General features: G+C 38.0%; 1 protein-coding gene across 5 annotated transcripts in view; it reads left to right on the forward strand.

Annotated features, from left to right (window-relative positions):
• The window catches only part of VAMP7 (vesicle associated membrane protein 7), a 52,014-nt gene that overhangs the window by 26,467 nt on the left and 5,963 nt on the right, over nt 1-19,584 (forward strand). For 3 of the 5 annotated variants that reach the window (XM_010601063.3, XM_023540726.2, XM_064277843.1), the window contains 3 exons: nt 1,160-1,250; nt 8,075-8,142; nt 16,911-17,003. In XM_010601063.3, the coding sequence (XP_010599365.1) occupies nt 1,160-1,250; nt 8,075-8,142; nt 16,911-17,003 (252 nt within the window). Of the gene's footprint in view, nt 1-1,159; nt 1,251-8,074; nt 8,143-15,153; nt 15,376-16,910; nt 17,004-19,584 lie in introns of those variants that run through there. The other 2 variants (XR_010319702.1, XR_010319703.1) reach the window with 2 other exon arrangements.

Consider the following 19,584-nt stretch of genomic DNA (forward strand, 5'->3'; position numbering starts at 1 on the left):
ATGACTAATGATGCTGAACACCTTTTAAAATGCTTAACTTTTATCGGTGAAACTGCTTGAGTGCAAAGGCATAAGCTATAGCTATGATTTTGTTATGAATCATTTAAAAAAGTTATTGTAATGGAATTTTCACTTCTCCTGTGTTCCCCCCCCGTGTTCTTTTTAATATTTATACTTCTAAATATACATTCTTCTGGGAATGAAGTTCCTTTAAATAGTTACTTATAAACCTTTTTTATTCAAGCAGCTGGCTTATTTCATACTCCCCACTAGGAAATATGCATATATGTGAAACTGTACAAAAAACCACCAACCAAAAAATATACCAAGGCACAGTCAAAAGTAAATAGGGTCAGCTGTCAGCAAAACTTTCAACCTAGCCAGGTTGTCATAAGCTCCAGTACTGTGTGACCCCCTGAACAAATCTACGCCAGAGTTTTTTTCATCTGTAAACGTAAGAATATCTTCATCATAAAGTTGTTTGGCATATTAAATAATATCCTCTATTTGTAGCACTTATATTAAACACCATATATTTCTAAAGTGTATATTATGCATGCCATAATTAGCTATGGATAATAACTTCAAAATATGTCTTGTCATTAGAGTCTTAGATTCTAGATCCTATGCGAAGCCACTGAAAATAGGGTGTGTGCTCCAATCCAACAGATACAAGAACAGGTGCTCAGTAGTGAGCCAGCCTTACTTCATCATATCCAGAGAAGTTGGGAACAATTTGGAGTACCCTTTCCCTGTCATCCTTCCCCTGAGCATAGGTTATAGATCCCCACTGGCATACCTATCTACTTCTGCCCTAAGAGCCATGGTATAAAAATATCACCTTATTTTAAATAAAATAGAGCAAAATGTAATCTATCAAATAACAATTTGATAGATTACATTTTGCTCTATTTTATTTAAAATAAGGTGATATTTTTATACCATGATACTTTTATTTTGTGTAGAAGCATTCTTTTATGCTACCTTTTTTTTTTCCTAGTTCTGGTAACATTTTTCTAATGAAGTAACATCTGTCTTTTGTATCAATAGACACGTAACTTTATAGCATTCCTCAGTGTAAATTGTCATTCCTCTTGTTTTTGTTTTCCGACTGTAAATAATGTCTGAGTACCTTAAGTTAAACCTTATTTTCTTATAGAAGCATCACTCCGAGAATAAGGGCCTAGACAAAGTGGTGGAGACTCAAGCCCAAGTGGATGAACTGAAAGGAATCATGGTCAGAAACATAGGTATGTTTTATGGCATAGTCCACATGCCTGTGGGCAAAATTCACAATAGATAACTTGATTGGGGTCCAATTATTACAGAAAGGCTGATACACCACTTCTTTACTTTTATTATTACAAGCTGTCAGCTGTGGTTAGGGAGGTTACTTACCTATGATACTGGCTACTTGTGTGAATGGTTTCTTTATAGTACCTTATGACTGTTCTTCATTCTAAATTCATTAGTTTGCTTAGCAGGTCTAACTTAAAACAACCATTCAGCAATTTAGAAACATTTACTCAGTTTTGGCTGGAGTACCTAGATAGCTGGTATTATCAGTAGATGCATAAAGTATAATTATATGACCTTAGAAAGTTTGTAGCTCTTGATTAAGAGAAAAAGAATTGAACCACATGAAGTATTTTGTGATTTCCATCTAATGACCTGTTTTCATTTTGTCAAAAACCTGTTTTTAGCACATTAAAATAATCTGTAAAAATGTATCAAGTTTAATTTTTAATTGATTTATGCAGCAGTGTTTAAATTTAGGATGATGCTGATTCTTTAAAGCACTGATTCTCAGAGCCGAGACCCCGACCAGCTTCATCAGCATCATACCTGGGAACCTGTTATAAATGCAAATTCTCAGTCCCCACCCCAGACCTACTGAATCAGAAACTCTGGGGGTGGGGCCTAGGAGTCTGTGAACCACACTTTTAAATATATCTTCTAAGGGAAGCATCTCATAGACAACTTCTAAAAAAATTGAATGAAAATAGTTACATAATTGCTTTGTAGAATATTTAATTGAAGTATTGTTAAATCTCATAAATGTCAATTTATTTACAATCTTGAATTAACCATACATTTATTATTAGAACAGTTACAAATCACAAAAAGACATTTATAAAATTTTCTCTTAGTCTCACCACCCTAACAGAATCATTTCCATTTTCTTTAAATTTTTATCAGCATGTATATATACATAGTTATATTCATAGTTTTTATTTAGTTTTATGTCTTTTTACTTAATATTGTTTGTGAACGCTTGTGGAGGTATAATATAGTGATCAAGATTTGAAGTCATATATGCCTGAGACATGAGTCCTGAACATAATTACAACCAGCTTTTAGTCCTTGAGCAAGGCTTTCACCTCTGTGAGCTTTATTTCCTAATCTGCAAAAAAGAAATGAGGATAGAACCTAAGGTTACCAGGGTGAAAGAGGTAATGTACACAAAGCACTTTGTTCAGTGCCTGGCACATAGTAAGAGTTTAAAAATTGTTAGCTGTTATTAGTCCATGTATCTACCTGCTGCTATATTTACCATTTTATTTTGTTGAGTTATAGCATAGGTTACCTAACCATGTCCTTGTTGTTGGACATTTAAGTTCTTTAGAGCAGCGTTACTCAGAGAGATGTTTTACTCAGTGACCAGGTAAGGGACTTGCTCCAGAGTGGACATCAATGCTCTGCTTCCTTCATTGAGAACATCTTGCTAAGAAAGTGATGTCAATTGGACTAAAAGTGTGCTTAGACATTTAGATGTACTAGTAACAAATAGTTTAAGTAGCGCCAATTTAGAAGTTTGTGTTACAGCAACAGTACTGTTAAAAATGTTTTCTGCCTATTGTGTTTTCTTATTTTTTTTGAGATTAATTCCCAGGAATGTGATTAAGAAATCAAAAGGCAGAAACAGAGTAAGGAGAGTCAGAAATAGGAGGAGGAAATGGAATGTTATGGTTAATTGCCTCTATGAACAATCACCTCCTTTGCCATGAGACCAGAAGAACTGGATGGTGCCCAACTACCATTACTGAACATTTCTATCACAGATTCTATAGAAGAATCCTGATCAAAAGGGGGAAAATGTAGAACAGAATTTCATATTCTCATGGAATCAAGGCTTTCTGGAGCCATAGAATTTGGTTGAACCCCAAAAATTACTGCCCTGAGATAATCTTTAACTTTAAACCAAAAAAAAAAAAATCCCCTGAAGTTTTCTTTATACCAAACAATAGTTTAGTTTAATTAGTAAAGAATATCTGCCTTGAGCATTTTATTCTTTTAAGAACTATCTGTATGGGATTGAATTGACAACAGCAACTCAAAAGACTAGATAGGAAACCTAGGGGACAGTGAGTTTATGTTAATGGAGGAGGAACAATTCAAAAAAGGAGGGTGAGAGTGATTGTACGACTTGAAGAATATAATCAGTGTCACTGAACTGTATGTGTAGAATTAAACTGGTTTATGTTCTGCTTTGTATACTCTCAACAACAAAAACAATAAAATTAAAAAAAAAGAAATTAAAAGGCAGAAACATTTTTGTGAACTTTTGGCAATTTAAAATGATTTCCTTTTATTGACTTCAATTATGTGTCTAGAGGGAGACTAGAGAATCTGTTGAGAAAGCTATTAATATTTCCTTTCACTCTTTTTTTGTCACCAAATTATTTTATTTTGCATGAAAATAGAGGCAGCCAACTACAATATTGTTTACTGCAGATACATGAAGTTCCCAGAAAATGAACCTTTTTAATGAACTACTTTTAAATGACTTATTTTTAGAATTCCAAGAACAGCTAATGAAAAATGTAGCAAAAATATTTCCGGTCATACTCTTTTTGTTTTTTAGCAGCTTTATTGTGATATAATTCACACCATGTCATTCACCCATTTAAAGTGTAGAATTCAGTGGTTTTAAGTACATTCATGGAATTGTGCATCCATCGCCGCAATCAATTTTAGGATATTTTCATCACTGCAAAAAGAAACCCTGCACATATTAACTATCATTCTTTGTTGTTGTTAGGTGCTGTCGAGTCGGCTCCAACTCATTACGACCCTAGGCACGACAGAACGAAACACTGTCTGGTCCTGCGCCATCTTCATAATTATTGCCATGTTTGAGCCCATTGTTGAAGCCACTATGTCAGTCCATCTTGTTAAGGATCTTCCTCTTTTTCGCATGATGTTCTTCTGCAGGGACTGATCCCTCCTGATAACATAGTCTCACCATCTTCAGTTCTAAGGAGCATTCTAGCTGTACTTCTTCCAAGACAGATTTGTTTGTTCTTTTGGCAGTCCATGGTATATTCAATATTCTTCACCAACACCACAATTCAAAGGCGGCAATTCTTGTTCGGTCTTCCTTATTCATTGTCCAGCTTTCACATGCATATGATGAGATTGAAAATACCATGGCTTGGGTCAGGCGCACCTTAGTCTTCAGGGTGACATCTTTGCTCTTCAACACTTTGAAGAGGTCCTTTGCAGCAGATTTACCCAATGAAATGCGTCTTTTGATTTCTTGACTGCTGCTTCCATGGCTGTTGATTGTGGATCCAAGTAAAATGAAATCCTTGACAGCCTCAATCTTTTCTCCGTTTATCATGATGTTGCTTACTGGTCCAGTTGTGAGAATTTTTGTTTTCTTTATGTTGAGGTGTAATCCATATTGAAGGCTGTGGTCTTTGATCTTCATTAGTAAGTGCTTCAAGTCCTCTTCACTTTCAGCAAGCAAGGTTGTGTCATCTGCATAACACAGGTTGTTAATGAGTCTTCCTCCAGTCTTGTTGCCCTGTTCTTCTTCATACAGTCCAGCTTCTCGGATTATTCAGCATACAGATTGAATAGGTATGGTGAAAGAATACAACCCTGATGCACATCTTTCCTGGCTTTAAACCAATCAGTATCCCCTTGTTCTGTCCTAACAACTGCCTCTTGATCTATGTAAAGGTCCCTCATGAGCACAATTAAGTGTTCTGGAATTCCCATTATTCTCAGTGTTATCCATAGTTTATTATGATTCACACAGTCGAATGCCTTTGCATAGTCAGCTTAACACAGGTAAACATCCTTCTGGTATTCTCTGCTTTCAGCCAGGATCCATCTGACATCAGCAATGATATCCCTGGTTCCACGTCCTCTTCTGAAACCAGCCTGAATTTCTGGCAGTTCCCTGTTGATACACTGCTGCAGCTGCTTTTGAATGATCTTCAGCAAAATTTTGCTTGCATGTGATGTTAATGATATTGTTCGATAATTTCCACATTTAGTGGGATCACCTTCTTGGGAATAGGCATAAATATGGATCTCTTCCAGTCAGTTGGCCGGGTAGCTGTCTTCCATATTTCTCTATTTCCCCTCAAACCTCTAGCCCTAGGGAATAATTCATCTCCTTTCTGCCTCTAGATTTGCCTAATCTGGACAGTTCATGTAAATGGAATCATGTAATATGTGGTCTTTTGTGACTGAATTTTTCGCTAAGCATAGTCTTTTCAAGGTTCATTCATGTTGTAGCATGTATTAATACTTCATCCCTTTTTATAACTGGATAATATTCCATTGTATTGATATATTTCATTTATGCATTCATCAGTTGATGGATGTTTGGGTGGTTTTCTACTTTTTGGCTATTATGAATAATACTCCTGTGAACATTTGTGTATAGGCAGTCCTTGGGTTATGAATGTCCAACTTAAGGACAACTCATACTTGCCCTTTAATGTTATGTAAATTTGCCTTCACTTTGAAACTATTGAACCAACCCTTACTTACAAAAAATTCACTTCTTGCAGTGCAGCTTTTAAATCATTGAGCCTTTTTTTGCACTAAAACCCATTGCTCGTCAAGTCAATTCCAACTCATAGCAGCACTATAGGACAGGGCAGAACTGCCCCATAGGATTTCCAAGTATCACCTGGTGGATTCAAACTGCCGACCTTTTGGTTAGCAGTCATAGCTCTTAACCAGTACACTACCAGGGTTTCCATTTCTTTCACTAACCCAAAAACCAAACCCAGTACCCCACCCAGTCACCTGGGTGGAAGTCACAAGACCATGCCTAGAAAAGCCACACACAAAAGTAATTAATCGCACCACATGCCCCTTTCCCTCTCCCCTCCCACCACTAAACCACTAAATAGGCTTTGGTTTCTATACATTTGCTTATTTCTTATTAAGTAGGATCATAAAGTACCATATTTTTACATCAACAACATGCATTTTATTTCTGCCTATGCCAAAGAAAGGTGAACCAACAGAATTTGGAAATTAGCGAACGATAGCATTAATATCACACACAAGTAAAATTTTGCTGAAGATCATTCAAAAGCGGTTGTAGTGGTACATTGATATGGAACTGCCAGAAATTCAGGCTAGTTTCAGAAGAGGACCTGGAACCACGGATATCACTGCTAATGTCAGATGGATCCTTGTGAAAGCAGAGAATACCAGAAAGATGTTTATCTCTGTTTTATTGACTATGCAAAGGCATTTAACCATGTTAATCGTAACAAATCATGGATAACATTGCAAAGAATGGAAATTCCAAAAAAAAAAAAAAACCCCAAACCCTCTGCCATTGAGTCGATTCCGACTCATAGCGACCCTAAAGGACAGGGTAGAACTGCCCCATAGAGTGTCCAAGGAGTGCCTGGTGGATTCGAACTGCCGACCCTTTGGTTAGCAGCCGTAGCACTTAACCACTACTCCACCAGGGTTTCTCTTGCACTAAAGTAAGCCTAAATAAGAGCCATCTGCACCTATTACCAACTTACAAAGTGACTTAAAGGCACAGTTAGGAATAGATCTCATTTGTACCTGGGGACTTCCTGTACAAGTTTTTGTGTGAGTATATGTTTTCAGTTCTCTTGGATCTATACCTAGGAGTGGAATTGCTGACTCACATGGTAAATCAAAACCAAAACCAAACTCATTGCTGTTAAGTTGATTCTAACTTATGGCGACCCCATGTGTTTCAGAGTAGAAGTACATTCCATAAGATTTTTCAATGGCTGTCATGTTATGGAAGTAGATTGCCAGACCTTTTCTTTGTGGTGCCACTTGGTGGGTTCAGACTGCCAACTTATTGGTTAGTAGCCAAGCACAAACCGTTTGTACCACCCACGGGCACTTTTTGTTTTTTCCTTTTTACTTTCTAGATAATGTTCTTGAAGCACAGAAGTTTTTCATTTTGATGGAGTCTAATTCATTGATTTTTTTTTCTTTTGTTGCTTGCGCTTTTGATGTCATATCTAAGAAACCATTGCATAGCCCGAGGTTACGAAGATTTACTGCTATGTTTTCTTCTAAGATTTATAATTTTAGCTCTAACATTTAGGCCTATGATCCATTTTGAGTTGTTTGTGTATAGACGAAGGAATGCGTCTTTGATCTTCATCAGTAAGTGCTTCAAGTCTTCTTCACTTTCAGCAAACGAAGTTGTGTCTTCTCCATAACGCTGGTTGTTGATGAGTCTTCTTCTAATCCTGAAACCCTGTTCGTCGTATAGCCCAGCTTCTCGAATTATTTGCTCAGCATACAGATTGAATAAGTAAGGTGAAAGGATACAACCCTGACACATACCTTTCCTGACTTTAAACCCTGCCATATCCCCACGTTCTGTTTGCATGACTACCTCTTGGTCTGTGTACAGGTTTCTCATGAACACAATTAACTCATTGCCATTGAGTGGATTTCGACTCATAGTGACCCTATAGGACAGAGTAGAACTGCCGTATTGGGTTTCCAAGGAGCAGCTGGTGGCTTCAAACTGCTGACCTTTTTGGTTAGTAGCCATAGCTCTTAACCACTGTGCCACCAGGGCTCCTGAGCACAATTAAGGGTTCTGGAATTTCCATTCTTTGCAATGTTATCCATGATTCGTTATGATTAACTAAAGTCTTTGATGGCTGAAAAGTGCGAGTGCTTCTGTAATAAACGTGAGTTGTCAAGAATATCAAGTATAAGTTAATATCAGATTTGGCTTAAAACAGACAAAAACAAATGCTAGATCTGTAATATAAAGCATGATCTTTTCTGTTTTTCTATTATTTTTCAGATCTTGTAGCTCAGCGTGGAGAAAGATTGGAATTATTGATAGACAAAACAGAAAACCTCGTGGATTCAGTAAGTAGGGAGTATGATATTTTTCAAGATTTAAAGTAGAGAAACTGCAGTTGATGGCTAACATAATAAAGAAGTGCCTTGAATTCAATACTTTGGGGTATTTTTCCCTTTCTCATCTCTATTTTTTTCATCTCTATAGGTGATTAAATTGTGATAGAGAGGATAATGATAAGGCATAGAAAAAGCCGTGATCATTAACAGCCATTAAGGTCACTTTGGTTTGGAAAATTTATTTGCTGTACAGAAACACTTTTCAAAGCTTTGAATTGATACCTGCATTGAGCACCTCAGTTGCACGTATCAGTCTGTTCCCTGTGCGAGTGTGTAAAACATTTCTGAAACAAATAAATATGCAGGCCAGTTGCAATCAACTATGAATTTTGAAAAATGGACAGTTCTGTCACTTTCTTGCTTACTGTGATAGCTTGAGTTTTCTGTGTATCGAGCAAGTGGCATGGTATGGGAAGGGCCAGTGAGCCTTCAAGCAGGCAGTGTGTCTCTGTTACCAACTTATGTTACAGTTACATGTGTCTTTTCATTTTCCATCTGGTTACTAGATGAAGGTTTTGAGGAAAGATGATAGATACGAGATGCACCTACCTCACAGCACTGCGAGGATTAAATTAGATTACTTAACACAAAGCCTAGTACATAGTTGTTGTTGTTTTTAGATGCCTTCCAGTCAGTTTTGACTCATAGCGACCTGACATACAATAAAATGAAACACTGCCCGGTCCTGCGCCATCCTCCCAATCGTTGCCATGCCTACGTTCTTTGTAGCAGCCACTTTGTCAGTCCATTTCGTTGAGGGTCTTCCTCTTTTTTGCTCACCCTCTACTTAACCGAGCATGATGTCCTTTTCCAGGTACTCATCCCTCCTGATAACTTGTCCAAAGTATGTGAAGCAAAGTCTTAGCATCCTTGCTTCTAAGGAGCATTCTGGTTTTACTTTTTCCAAGACAGATTTGTTCGTTTATTTAGCAGTCCATGGTATATTCAGTATTCTTTGCCAACATCACAATTCAAAGGCATCAATTCTTCTGTCTTCCCTATTCATTATCCAGCTTTCGCATGCATATGAGGCAATTGAAAACACTATGGCTTGGGTCAGGCACACCTTGCTCTTCAAGGTGAGTCTTTGCTTTTTAACATTTTAGGTCTTTTGCAGCAGATTTGCCCAATGCAATGCATCCTTTGATTTCCTGACTGCTGCTTCCATGGGCATTGATTGTGGATCCAAGTAAAATGAAATCCTTGACGACTTTAATACTTTCTCCGTTTATCATGATATTACGTATTGGTCCAGTTGTGAGGATTTTTTGTTTTCTTTATGTTGAGGTGTAATCCATACTGAAGGCTCTGTGGTCTTTGATCTTCATCAGTAAGTGGTTCTTCTTCACTTTCAGCAAGCAAGGTTGTGTCATCTGCATAACGCAGGTTGTTAATGAGTCTTCCTCCAATCCTGATGCCCTGTTCTTCATATAGTCCAGCTTCTGGGATTATTTGCTCAGCATACGGATTGAATAGGTATAGTGAAAGGATACAGCCATGATGCACATCTTTCCTGACTTTAAACCACACAGTATCCCCTTGTTCTGTTCAAACAACTGCCTATTGATCTGTGTACAGGTTCCTCACGAGCACAATTAAGTGTTCTGGAATTCCCACTCGCAGTGTTATCCATAATTTGTTATGATCCGCACAGTCGAATGCCATTGTAACAACAGGTTTTAGGAGAATGAACAAAATACTGGGTGTTATAGCAGTTTAGTAAATAGTTTTTTCATCAAAGCATGTGGTAATTGGCATAAGTGTTGCACTGTACAGAGGTTCTAGAGCTCACTTAATAACCTGTTGCCAGCGGAGGCAAAGAAGTATCTGATCCCAGATCTGCAGACAATTCATTTGGTACTTCTAGCCCATCTCTTAGCTATTCTTAATCCCTGAAGATTACCCTATTTAGCTGGAATGGTCCACGTCTGACCAGTACTGTTATACTTGGTATTTTCCACATGAAACCCACTGCCATAGAGTAGATTCTGACTCATAGTGACCCTACAGGACAGAGTAGAACTGCCCCATAGGGTTTCCAAGGAGTGCCTGGTGGGTTCAAACTGCCGACCTTTTTGGTTAGCAGCCTTAGCTCTTAACCACTATGCCACCAGGGTTTTGTTTCCAAATGAAGGTTGTCTTATTTTGTTGACTACGTAATCCAGAATAGCAAAAGGTACTGATGAATTAACAGATTCTTCTGTTTTTTTCAATAATAACATATATACAGTAAAAAATATAAAGTATATTGCCTTCAAGTATACAACTCAATTCATTTTTACTTATGTATACACTGTGTAACCACCACCTAGATCAAGATATAAAAATTCCAGTCCCCTTCTATTTAATAATCCTCAACAGAGGTAACCATTTTCCTGAGTTATATCACCATAAATATGTTTTTGCTATTCTTGAGATTTATAGAAATGGAATTGTATGTACTCCTTTGTGTCTGGCTTCTTTCTCTCACCATTCTCCTGGTGAGATTCATCCATGTAGTTGCATGTTGTAATAGTTTTTTTTTCTTTTTTATTGATTTGTGCCATTCCATTGTATGAATATACCTACCAAACATGTTTATCCATTCTCTGTGGCTTTATTTCTGAATTCTCTATTTTGTTCCATTGATCTATTTGTCTATCCTCATGTCAGTACAATACAGTCTTGGTTACTGTAGCTTTATAGTAATTCTTGAAATTAGGTGGTGTAAGCCTTCCAACTATGTTTTTCTCCAAGATTATCTTCACTATTTTAGGTCTTTTGTGTTCCCATTCATGTTTTAGAATAAGGTTGTTGTTTTTCATCTCTGCAAGTTTGATTGGGATCTTTTTTTATATTTTCCAATGTGTCTCCTTAACATGTGCTTCCTTCCTCTACCTTTTTGAACATATGCAGTGTATTTATAATTGAAGTATTTGTTCCATTTACATATACCATGTAAATGCTGATAGAGTTGGATTTAAATATGCCATCTTGTGCTTTGCTTTTTATTTGCCTCATCCTTTTTGTTCCTCTTTTCCTTTCTTTTCTTTGAGTATTCAAGTATTTAAAAAATTACTTCATTTTGTTGCCTCTATTGGTTTTTTAGTTATAGCCTTTTGTAATTTTTTGTGGTTAGAGATGGCAATATACATTCCTAGTTTATTATGGCCTGTCTTAAAATAATACTTTGCTACGTCCCAAACAATGAAACAATGTGCAGTGGGATGGATCGGTTTTATATGGCCTTTCTAGCCATGGTCTTGTAAATCCCACCAAATGATTAGGTGAGACTATGTAAATGTGGCCCACCACGCAGATTGGACAGCTTGCTAATAATGCAAATAAGGTGCATGCCACTCTTGTGGGAGTGGGACTATGCAAATAAAGTTTATGGAATCCTTACGAAGGGGTTGGTCAGTTTTGCCAACCCACTAGGCTTAAAATGAGCCATCTCAGAGGCGGTTGGGGGGAGGACCTCACTACCACCAAGAAAGAAGAGCCGGGAGTAGAGCATGTCCTTTGGACCAAGGACCCCTGTGCTGAGAAAACCTTCTAGACCCAGGAGACAGAGCTGTAACCCCAGAGACAATGAGACGCAGTGGCAGGAAAACGGCAGTAGCAGAGGCAGCAGAACCAGGAGACTGGCAGGAGATGGTGTGGTGGGCTTCCTGGCCCATGGAACAAAAAAGCTGAGCGCCTTCATGCAGAGCCTTACTGGCAAAACGGGGTGCTTCTGGGGACTTATCAGTGGAGCTAAAGAGCTTTATAACACTTGCCCAGGCAGTTCTAGAGAAGTCTAAAATCAAGGTGTCTGCATGACCATGCTGTCTCTGGAGGCTCTAGAGGAGTATCTTCCTTGGCTTCTCCAGTTGCTGGTGGCTCCAGGCATTCCTGGGCTTGTGGCCACATCACTGCTATTTTTGCCTCTCTCTTCACATTACCTTCTCCTCTTCTGTGTGTAGTCAAATCGTCCTTTGTCTCTGTCTTATAAGGATACTTGTAACGGCATTTAGGGTTCACCCAGATAATCCAGAATGATCTCCTCATCTCAAGATTCTTAATCACATCTATAAAGACCCTTTTTCCATATAAGTTCACATTCACAGGTTCTAGGGATTAGGACGTGAACATATCTTTGGAGCCACCATTCAGTCCACTACAGAAGTATAGGATTCACAGGTCCCCCATGGCTCCTTACAGGAACATATACCATATATCTGCTGATGAGACCATCTACATGGATTGAAGATGCCATCAGGCTGGGCAGCTTGCGTTTGTCATTCTCACAGGAATTTTTTTTATCGTGCTTTAAGTGAAAGTTTACAATTCAAGTGTTTCTCATACAAAAACTTATACACACATTGTTATGTGACCCTAATTGCTATCCCTACAATGTGACAGCACACTCCTCCTCTCTACCCTGTATTCCCTGTGTCCATTCAACCAGCTCCTGTCCCCCTCTGCCTTCTCATCTCACCTCTAGACAGGAGCTGCCCACATAATCTAATGTGTCTACTTGAGCCAAGAAGCTCACTCCTAACCAGTACCATTTTGTCTTATAGCTCAGTTCAATCCTTGTCTGAAGAGTTGGTTTTGGGAATGGTTCCAGTCTTGGGCTAACAGAGGGTTCAGGGGCCGTGACCTCTGGGGTCCCTCCAGTCTCAGTCAGACCTTTAAGTCTGGTCTTTTTATGAGAATTTGAGGTCTGCATCCCACTGTTCTCCTGCTCCATCAGGGATTCTCTGTTGTGTTCCCTGTCAGGGCAGAATTGGTGAGATTGAAGATAAAGCACTTGGCACCAATATATTTGAAGAAAAATCAGATAAAAGAATTAAAAAAATGAAGAAACTCTTAAGAATCATGTGGGACTCTATCAAGAGGAATAACCTATGAGATATTGGAGTACCAGAACAGGGAGGGATAACAGAAAATACAGAGAGAATTATTGAAGATTCGTTGGCAGAAAACTTCCCTGATATTGTGAAAGATGAGAAGATATCTATCCAAGATGCTCATCAAACTCCACATATGGTAGATCTTAAAAGAAAGTCACCAAGACATATTATAATGAAACTTGCCAAAGCCAAAGATAAAGAGAGAATTATAAGAGTAGCTAGGGATAAACAAAAAGTCACCTACAAAGGAGAGCCAATAAGAAGAAGCTCAGACTACTCAGCAGAAACCATGCAGGCAAGAAGGCAATGGGATGACATATTTAAAAAATTGAAGGAAAAAAAATTGCCAACCAAGAATCATATCCAGCAAAACTGTCTCTCAAATATGATGGCGGAATTAGGACATTTCCAGACCAACAGAAGTTTAGGGACTTTGCAAAATCTAAACCAAAATTAGAAGAAATACTAAAGGGAGTCCTCCAGTTAGAAAGTCAATAACATCAGACAACAACCCAAAACTAGAATACAGGACAGAGCAGCCAGATGTCAACCCAGATAGGGAAGTTACAAAAATAAATCAAGATAAAAAATGCTGAAAACAGAGAAACAGCAGTGTCATTATATAAAAGATGACAATATAAACATAGTCATAGATCTTTCATATAGAGAAGAAGTCAGGGTGATATAAAGAGATAAAAGTTTGGTTTAAACTTAGAAAAATGGGGGTAAATAATAAGGTAACCACAAAGGAGACTAACTATCCTACTCATCAAAATAAAATACAAGAAAAAAATAGAGACTCAGCAGAAACAAAATCAACAGCAACAAATAAGAGGAAAAGTCAATATATAAAGATAAACTACTCAGCACAGAAAATTAAATGGGAAAAAGAGTCTGTCAACAACACACAAAAAAAGACATCAAAATGACAGCACTAAACTTATGTTGTTGTTTTTGTTAGGTGCCATCGAGTCGGTTCCGACTCATAGCAACCCTATGCACAACAGAACGAAACACTGCCCGGATCCTGCGCCATCCTCACAATCGTTGTTATGCTTGAGCTCACTGTTGCAGGCACTGTGTCAATCCACCTCTTTGAGGGTCTTCCTCTTTTCCACTGACCATGTACTTTACCAAGCATGATGCCCTTCTCCAGGGACTGATCCCTCCTGACGACATGTCCAAAGTATGTAAGACACAGTCTCTCCATCCTTGCCTCTAAGGAGCATTCTGGCTGTACTTCCTCCAAGACAGATTTGTTTGTTCCTTTGGCAGTCTGTGGTACATTCAATATTCTTCACCAACACCACAATTCAAAGGCGTCAATTCTTCTTTGGTCTTCCTTATTCTTTGTCCAGCTTTCATATGCATATGATGCGATTGGAAATACCATGGCTTGGGTCAGGTGCACCTTAGTCCTCAGGGTGACATCTTTGCTTTTTAAAGAGGTCTTTTGCAGCAGATTTGTTCTTTGGTTTCCTGACTGCTGCTTCCATGAGTGTTGATGGTAGATCCAAGTAAAGTGAAATCCTTGACAGCTTCAGTAGTCATTTCTCTGTTTATCATGATGTTGCTCATTGGTCCAGTTGTGAGGATTTTTGTTTTCTTTATGTTGAGGTGTAATCCATACTGAAGGCTGTGGTCTCTGATCTCCATCAGTAAGTGCTTCAAGTCCTCTTCACTTTCAGCAAGCAAGGTTGTGTCATCTGCATAACGCAGGTTGTTAACGAGTCTTCCTCCAATCCTGATGCCCCATTCTTGTTCATATAGTCCAGCTTCTCGGATTATTTGCTCAGCATACAGATTGAATAGGTATGGTGGAAGAATACAACCCTGACGCACACCTTTCCTGACTTTAAACCAATCAGTATCCCCTTGTTCTGTGCGAACAACTGCCTCTTGATCTATGTACAGATTCCTCATGAGCACAATTAAGTGTTCTGGAATTCCCATTCTTCTCAATGTTATCCATGGTGTGATCTGATGTGATCATACAATCAGTTGAAAGAAGCGTTTCCTTGGGGGTGTGGCCTGTCTCCAGTATATAAATGAATGTTCTGGCAGAGCTCTCTCCTTCTCTCAGTGCTACAGTTTTCTCATTGCCTGACCTCTGGATCTTGGGACGTAAGCCTGTAGAAGCCTCTGGCCTGCTGCCGGACCTGCAGATTTCGGATTCGCTAACCCCTGCAACCATGTGTGCCAGTAGAGGTCTTCAGCCTGCCGCCTGACCCACAGATTTGGGACTTGCCAGCCCCCACAACTGCATGAGCCATTTCCTCACAATTGTGTGAGCCATTTCCTTAAAGTAAATCTCTCTATATATTGATATATTTATATATATGCTTCTATGGAGCCCCACAGTCACATCCCCCAATTTATATTAATATTGGTAAATCAAAGTTATTATGTATTAAAAGAATACCAGGTAATGATCTATTAGGATTTATCCCAGTAATAAAGGATACTTCATCCATCGTAAGTACATTTGTCAATGTACTCTAATACATTAATATTAAAGGTTAATAGTCACAATATCAATTCAATGGATGCAGGAATATCATCTTCTAAAATTCAATACCATGGAAGAGCAATCAGTCCAATGTCTGCCAAACCAGAGAATCATAGCCTAGCCAAGTTGACACATAACATTAACCATCACAATGTCCGTGGAACCAATACTCAGATTAAAACCAGAAGATGACCAGCACCCCAGAAACCTACCTTCTTCCTTCTTTGTCACTACTCCCCTATAAGGGTAACCATTGCACTGACTTCTCACACCACATTACTGAAAGTATAGGATGTGCTCTACTTGTATCAAGCCTCATTTGCTCACAGTTTTGTTTGTGAGATTCATCTGCATTGTGTGTAGTGGCAGAGTGTTAATTCTCAGTGCTGTATAGTATTCCATTATATGAATACTATAATGGAATACATTCTACAGTTGATGAATATTTGGGTAGTTTTTAGTTTTGAGGTATGATGAAAAGTTCTGTTAGAAACATTTTGGTATGTGTCTTTTGGTGAATTTGTGATGGCATTTCTGTTGGATACATCTAGGAGCAGAATTACTGGTCTATAAGGGAGTTTTCTTGTTTGTTTTAAGGTGTTTGTGTCCTCGTGGGAATGATTCAGTAGATATTGAGAAATTTATGATGCAAAAGAAAATGGATAACTGAAGGAATGAAGTTCTATGGTTTTTGACCCTAACACAAATAAATGTATTTCTTCCTATAGAAATCGAGCAAGTTTTTATGGTTCAAAATCTTACAAATACGTTGCAGTGAATAGTCTTAATAGCCTTTCGTGTTGGAAGTGTAAAGAAGAAAAGGTATCTCCACTGGCAGGGAGGACCACTTCTGGCATTTGGCATCAGGTGTATTGCCACAGTAAAACAAAAATAACCAAACCCACTGCTGTCAATTCCAACTCCTAGCAGCCCTACAGGTCAGAGTAGAACTGCCCCATAGAGTTTCCAAGACTGTAAATCTTTATGGAAGCAAACTGCCTCATCTTCCTTCTGCAGAGGGGCTGATGGGTTTGAACCACCAACCTTTTGGTTAGCAACTGAGTGCTTTAACCACTGCACCACCAGTAGAGGAGAAGAAAGAGGGAAGCACTTCTGGTGAGCTTATACTACTTAACGACAGATTGGAAAAGGTCTTGCTTTTGAGAACTTGTGATTATGAATGGCCAGTTTCTACTTGTGAAGAGAGGGCAGGGACAAAGAACATTGGTACTTAAAAAAGAATTAATGAAAGTAGAATTTTGGCAAAGTGTTACTGCACATCAATGATTTAGTCAGTGCCAGGGATCAAACAATTCATTCTTTTTTTCTAGTCTGTCACCTTCAAAACCACCAGCAGAAACCTTGCCCGAGCCATGTGTATGAAGAATCTCAAGCTCACTATTATCATCATCATTGTATCAATTGTAAGTTTTTGGCCTTTTAATGTTTTTGTTTTTTCATCTCTAAAAGATTAACTGTTGATCTCATTGATTGGTGCTATGAAATGAACTATATATATCTTTTAATGGTGAAACACATGACTAGGCAGTAGCTTTCCTCTGAAGTCACTATGAAATATTATCTCTATTTAAACTCCACAACTGATAGTATATGTTTTATTTCCATTTTATAATAGATTCTATTTTTTGTTTGTTTTTATTTTCTAATTGATATATTTTCTGTCTGGTGACCTTGAATAACTGTATGATTAGATCTAATAGTTTATCAGGGTTAGCAAATGTTCATAAAGGGCCAGATAATAAATATTTTAGACTTTGGGCCACATATGGTTTCTTTAAAAATGTAAAAGCTACTCTTAGCTCTCAGGCCGTGGGCTGTAGTTTACTGACCCCTGCTCCAGGTAGATTGTATCACCTGTTAATAATTGTATCTTACCAAATTATATATATATATATATATATATATATATATATATATATATATATATATATATATATTGCATCTACTAACAATGTTGAATAACTGTGGTGTTGGTGGGCGTTTTTACCCAGTTCTTGACTTTAATGGGAAAAAAACCAAAAAACCAAACCCAGTGCCATTGAGTCCGTTACCGACTCATAGCGACCCTATAGGACAGAGTAGAACTGCCCCATAGAGTTTCCAAGGAGTGCCTGGCGGATTTGAACTGCCAACCCTTTGGTTAGCAGCCGTAACACTTAGCCACTATGCCACCAGGGTTTCCTTTAATGGGAATGCTTCTAATATTTTATTTTAAGAATGATATTTACAATATGAATTCTTCTTAGATTTGTGTTGTCAAGTCAATAAGTTTTACTTTTATTTCTAGATTACTAACAGCTTTTATCAGGAATGGGTATTGAATTTTAGAAGGTGATATTCCTGCATCCATTGAATTGATATTGTGACTATTAACCTTCAATATTAATGTATTAGAGTACATTGACAAATGTACTTACGATGAAGTATCCTTTATTACTGGGATAAATCCTATTAGACCATTACGTGGTATTCTTTTAATACATAACAAATTTGATTTACTGATATTAATATAAATTGGGGGACGTGACTGTGGGGCTCTGTAGGGAACTTGGAGTGTTTCCCTTCATGCTTTCTGGATGGGAAACAGGTCAGACTAGTTGGTCTAAGGCAGTGGTTTTCAAAGTGTGATCTTAGGAACCTATGGGGGTTCCTATGATCCCATCAGAGGATTCATGAAGTCAATACTATTTTTCTTAATAATACAAAGATGTGATTTTCTTTTGTCACCATGTTGACATTTACACGGATGGTGCAAAGGCAATGGTAGGTGAAACTTGGACACCTTAGAATGAATCAAGGCCCATAATCCATTACCCTCGAGTCGATTTTGACTCATTAGCAATCCTAAAAGACAGTAGAGCTGTCCCATAGGGTTTCCAAGGAATGCCTGGTGGATTCAACTGCCAACCTTTTGGTTAGCAGCTGTAGCTTTTAACCACTATACCAGCAGGGTTTCCAGACAGTGACACCAAAATGTACTAGTAGTCATTATATTCTTTATCACACACACTTGCAGTAAAAGAAAATGCCAGTTTCACTTAAGAATGTCCTTGATGAAGCAGTAAAAAGTCTTTTATTAAATCTCAAGGAAAAACAATTGTACAATTGTTTGAGTTCTGAGCACTTTTTTCATGGAACGCCATTGTAACTTGAAAGGATAACAAAATATGCCTTTTCAGACTGGGTTATCAGGCAGACATTTTCTCAAAAATAAACAAATTAAACAAGTCGTTTCAAGGAAAAACTGGCAATGGTTGTAGCGACTAATAAAATTCAAGCTTGCAAGCAAAAAGTGGAAATTTGGAAAATTAGTATTCAATATTGGGAACTTGACCACTTCCAAAATCTTGAAGAATTTTGTGATGAGATTGATGGCGATATTAAAGAATGCAGTTTTCTTGATATTGTGTAATGAAATGTATCAGTATTTGGAAGATTGGCATAACTTTTAATGAATCAGTGTTTTCCAGATGACCACCCCACGATGATACAAAATACAGGAAAGGAGCCACTTAAAGTGCAAGATGTTGATGTTGTTGTTGTGTGCCATCGGGTCAGTTTTGACTTATGACAGAGTAGATCTATAACCCATAGGGTTTTCTAGGCTGTAATCTTTACAGGAGCAGAATGCCAGGTCTTTCTCTCACAGAGCCCTGGATGGTTTTGAAGTGTCAACCTTTTGGCTAGCAGCTGAGTGCTTAACCATTATACCACCAGAGCTCCTTTAAAGTGCAAGACAGAGGGTGTATTTTAATATAACTGAGTTCAAAAAGTTCATTGCATTGATAAGGTTTCAGGTATTACAGCTAACCTTTAAGAAACTACCATTTGTTGAATTGTAGTCTAATATCAAGGAATGATATCTGAAAAGGCTATTAAAAGTACTTAACTCTCTTCTAAATACATACCTGCATGAGACCAGATTTTCTTCAACCAAAGCAATGTAGCACAACAGACTGAATGCAGAAGCAGATATGAGAATCC

Source organism: Loxodonta africana, chromosome X (genome assembly GCF_030014295.1).
Source record: "Loxodonta africana isolate mLoxAfr1 chromosome X, mLoxAfr1.hap2, whole genome shotgun sequence".
Taxonomy (NCBI): Eukaryota; Metazoa; Chordata; class Mammalia; order Proboscidea; family Elephantidae; genus Loxodonta; species Loxodonta africana.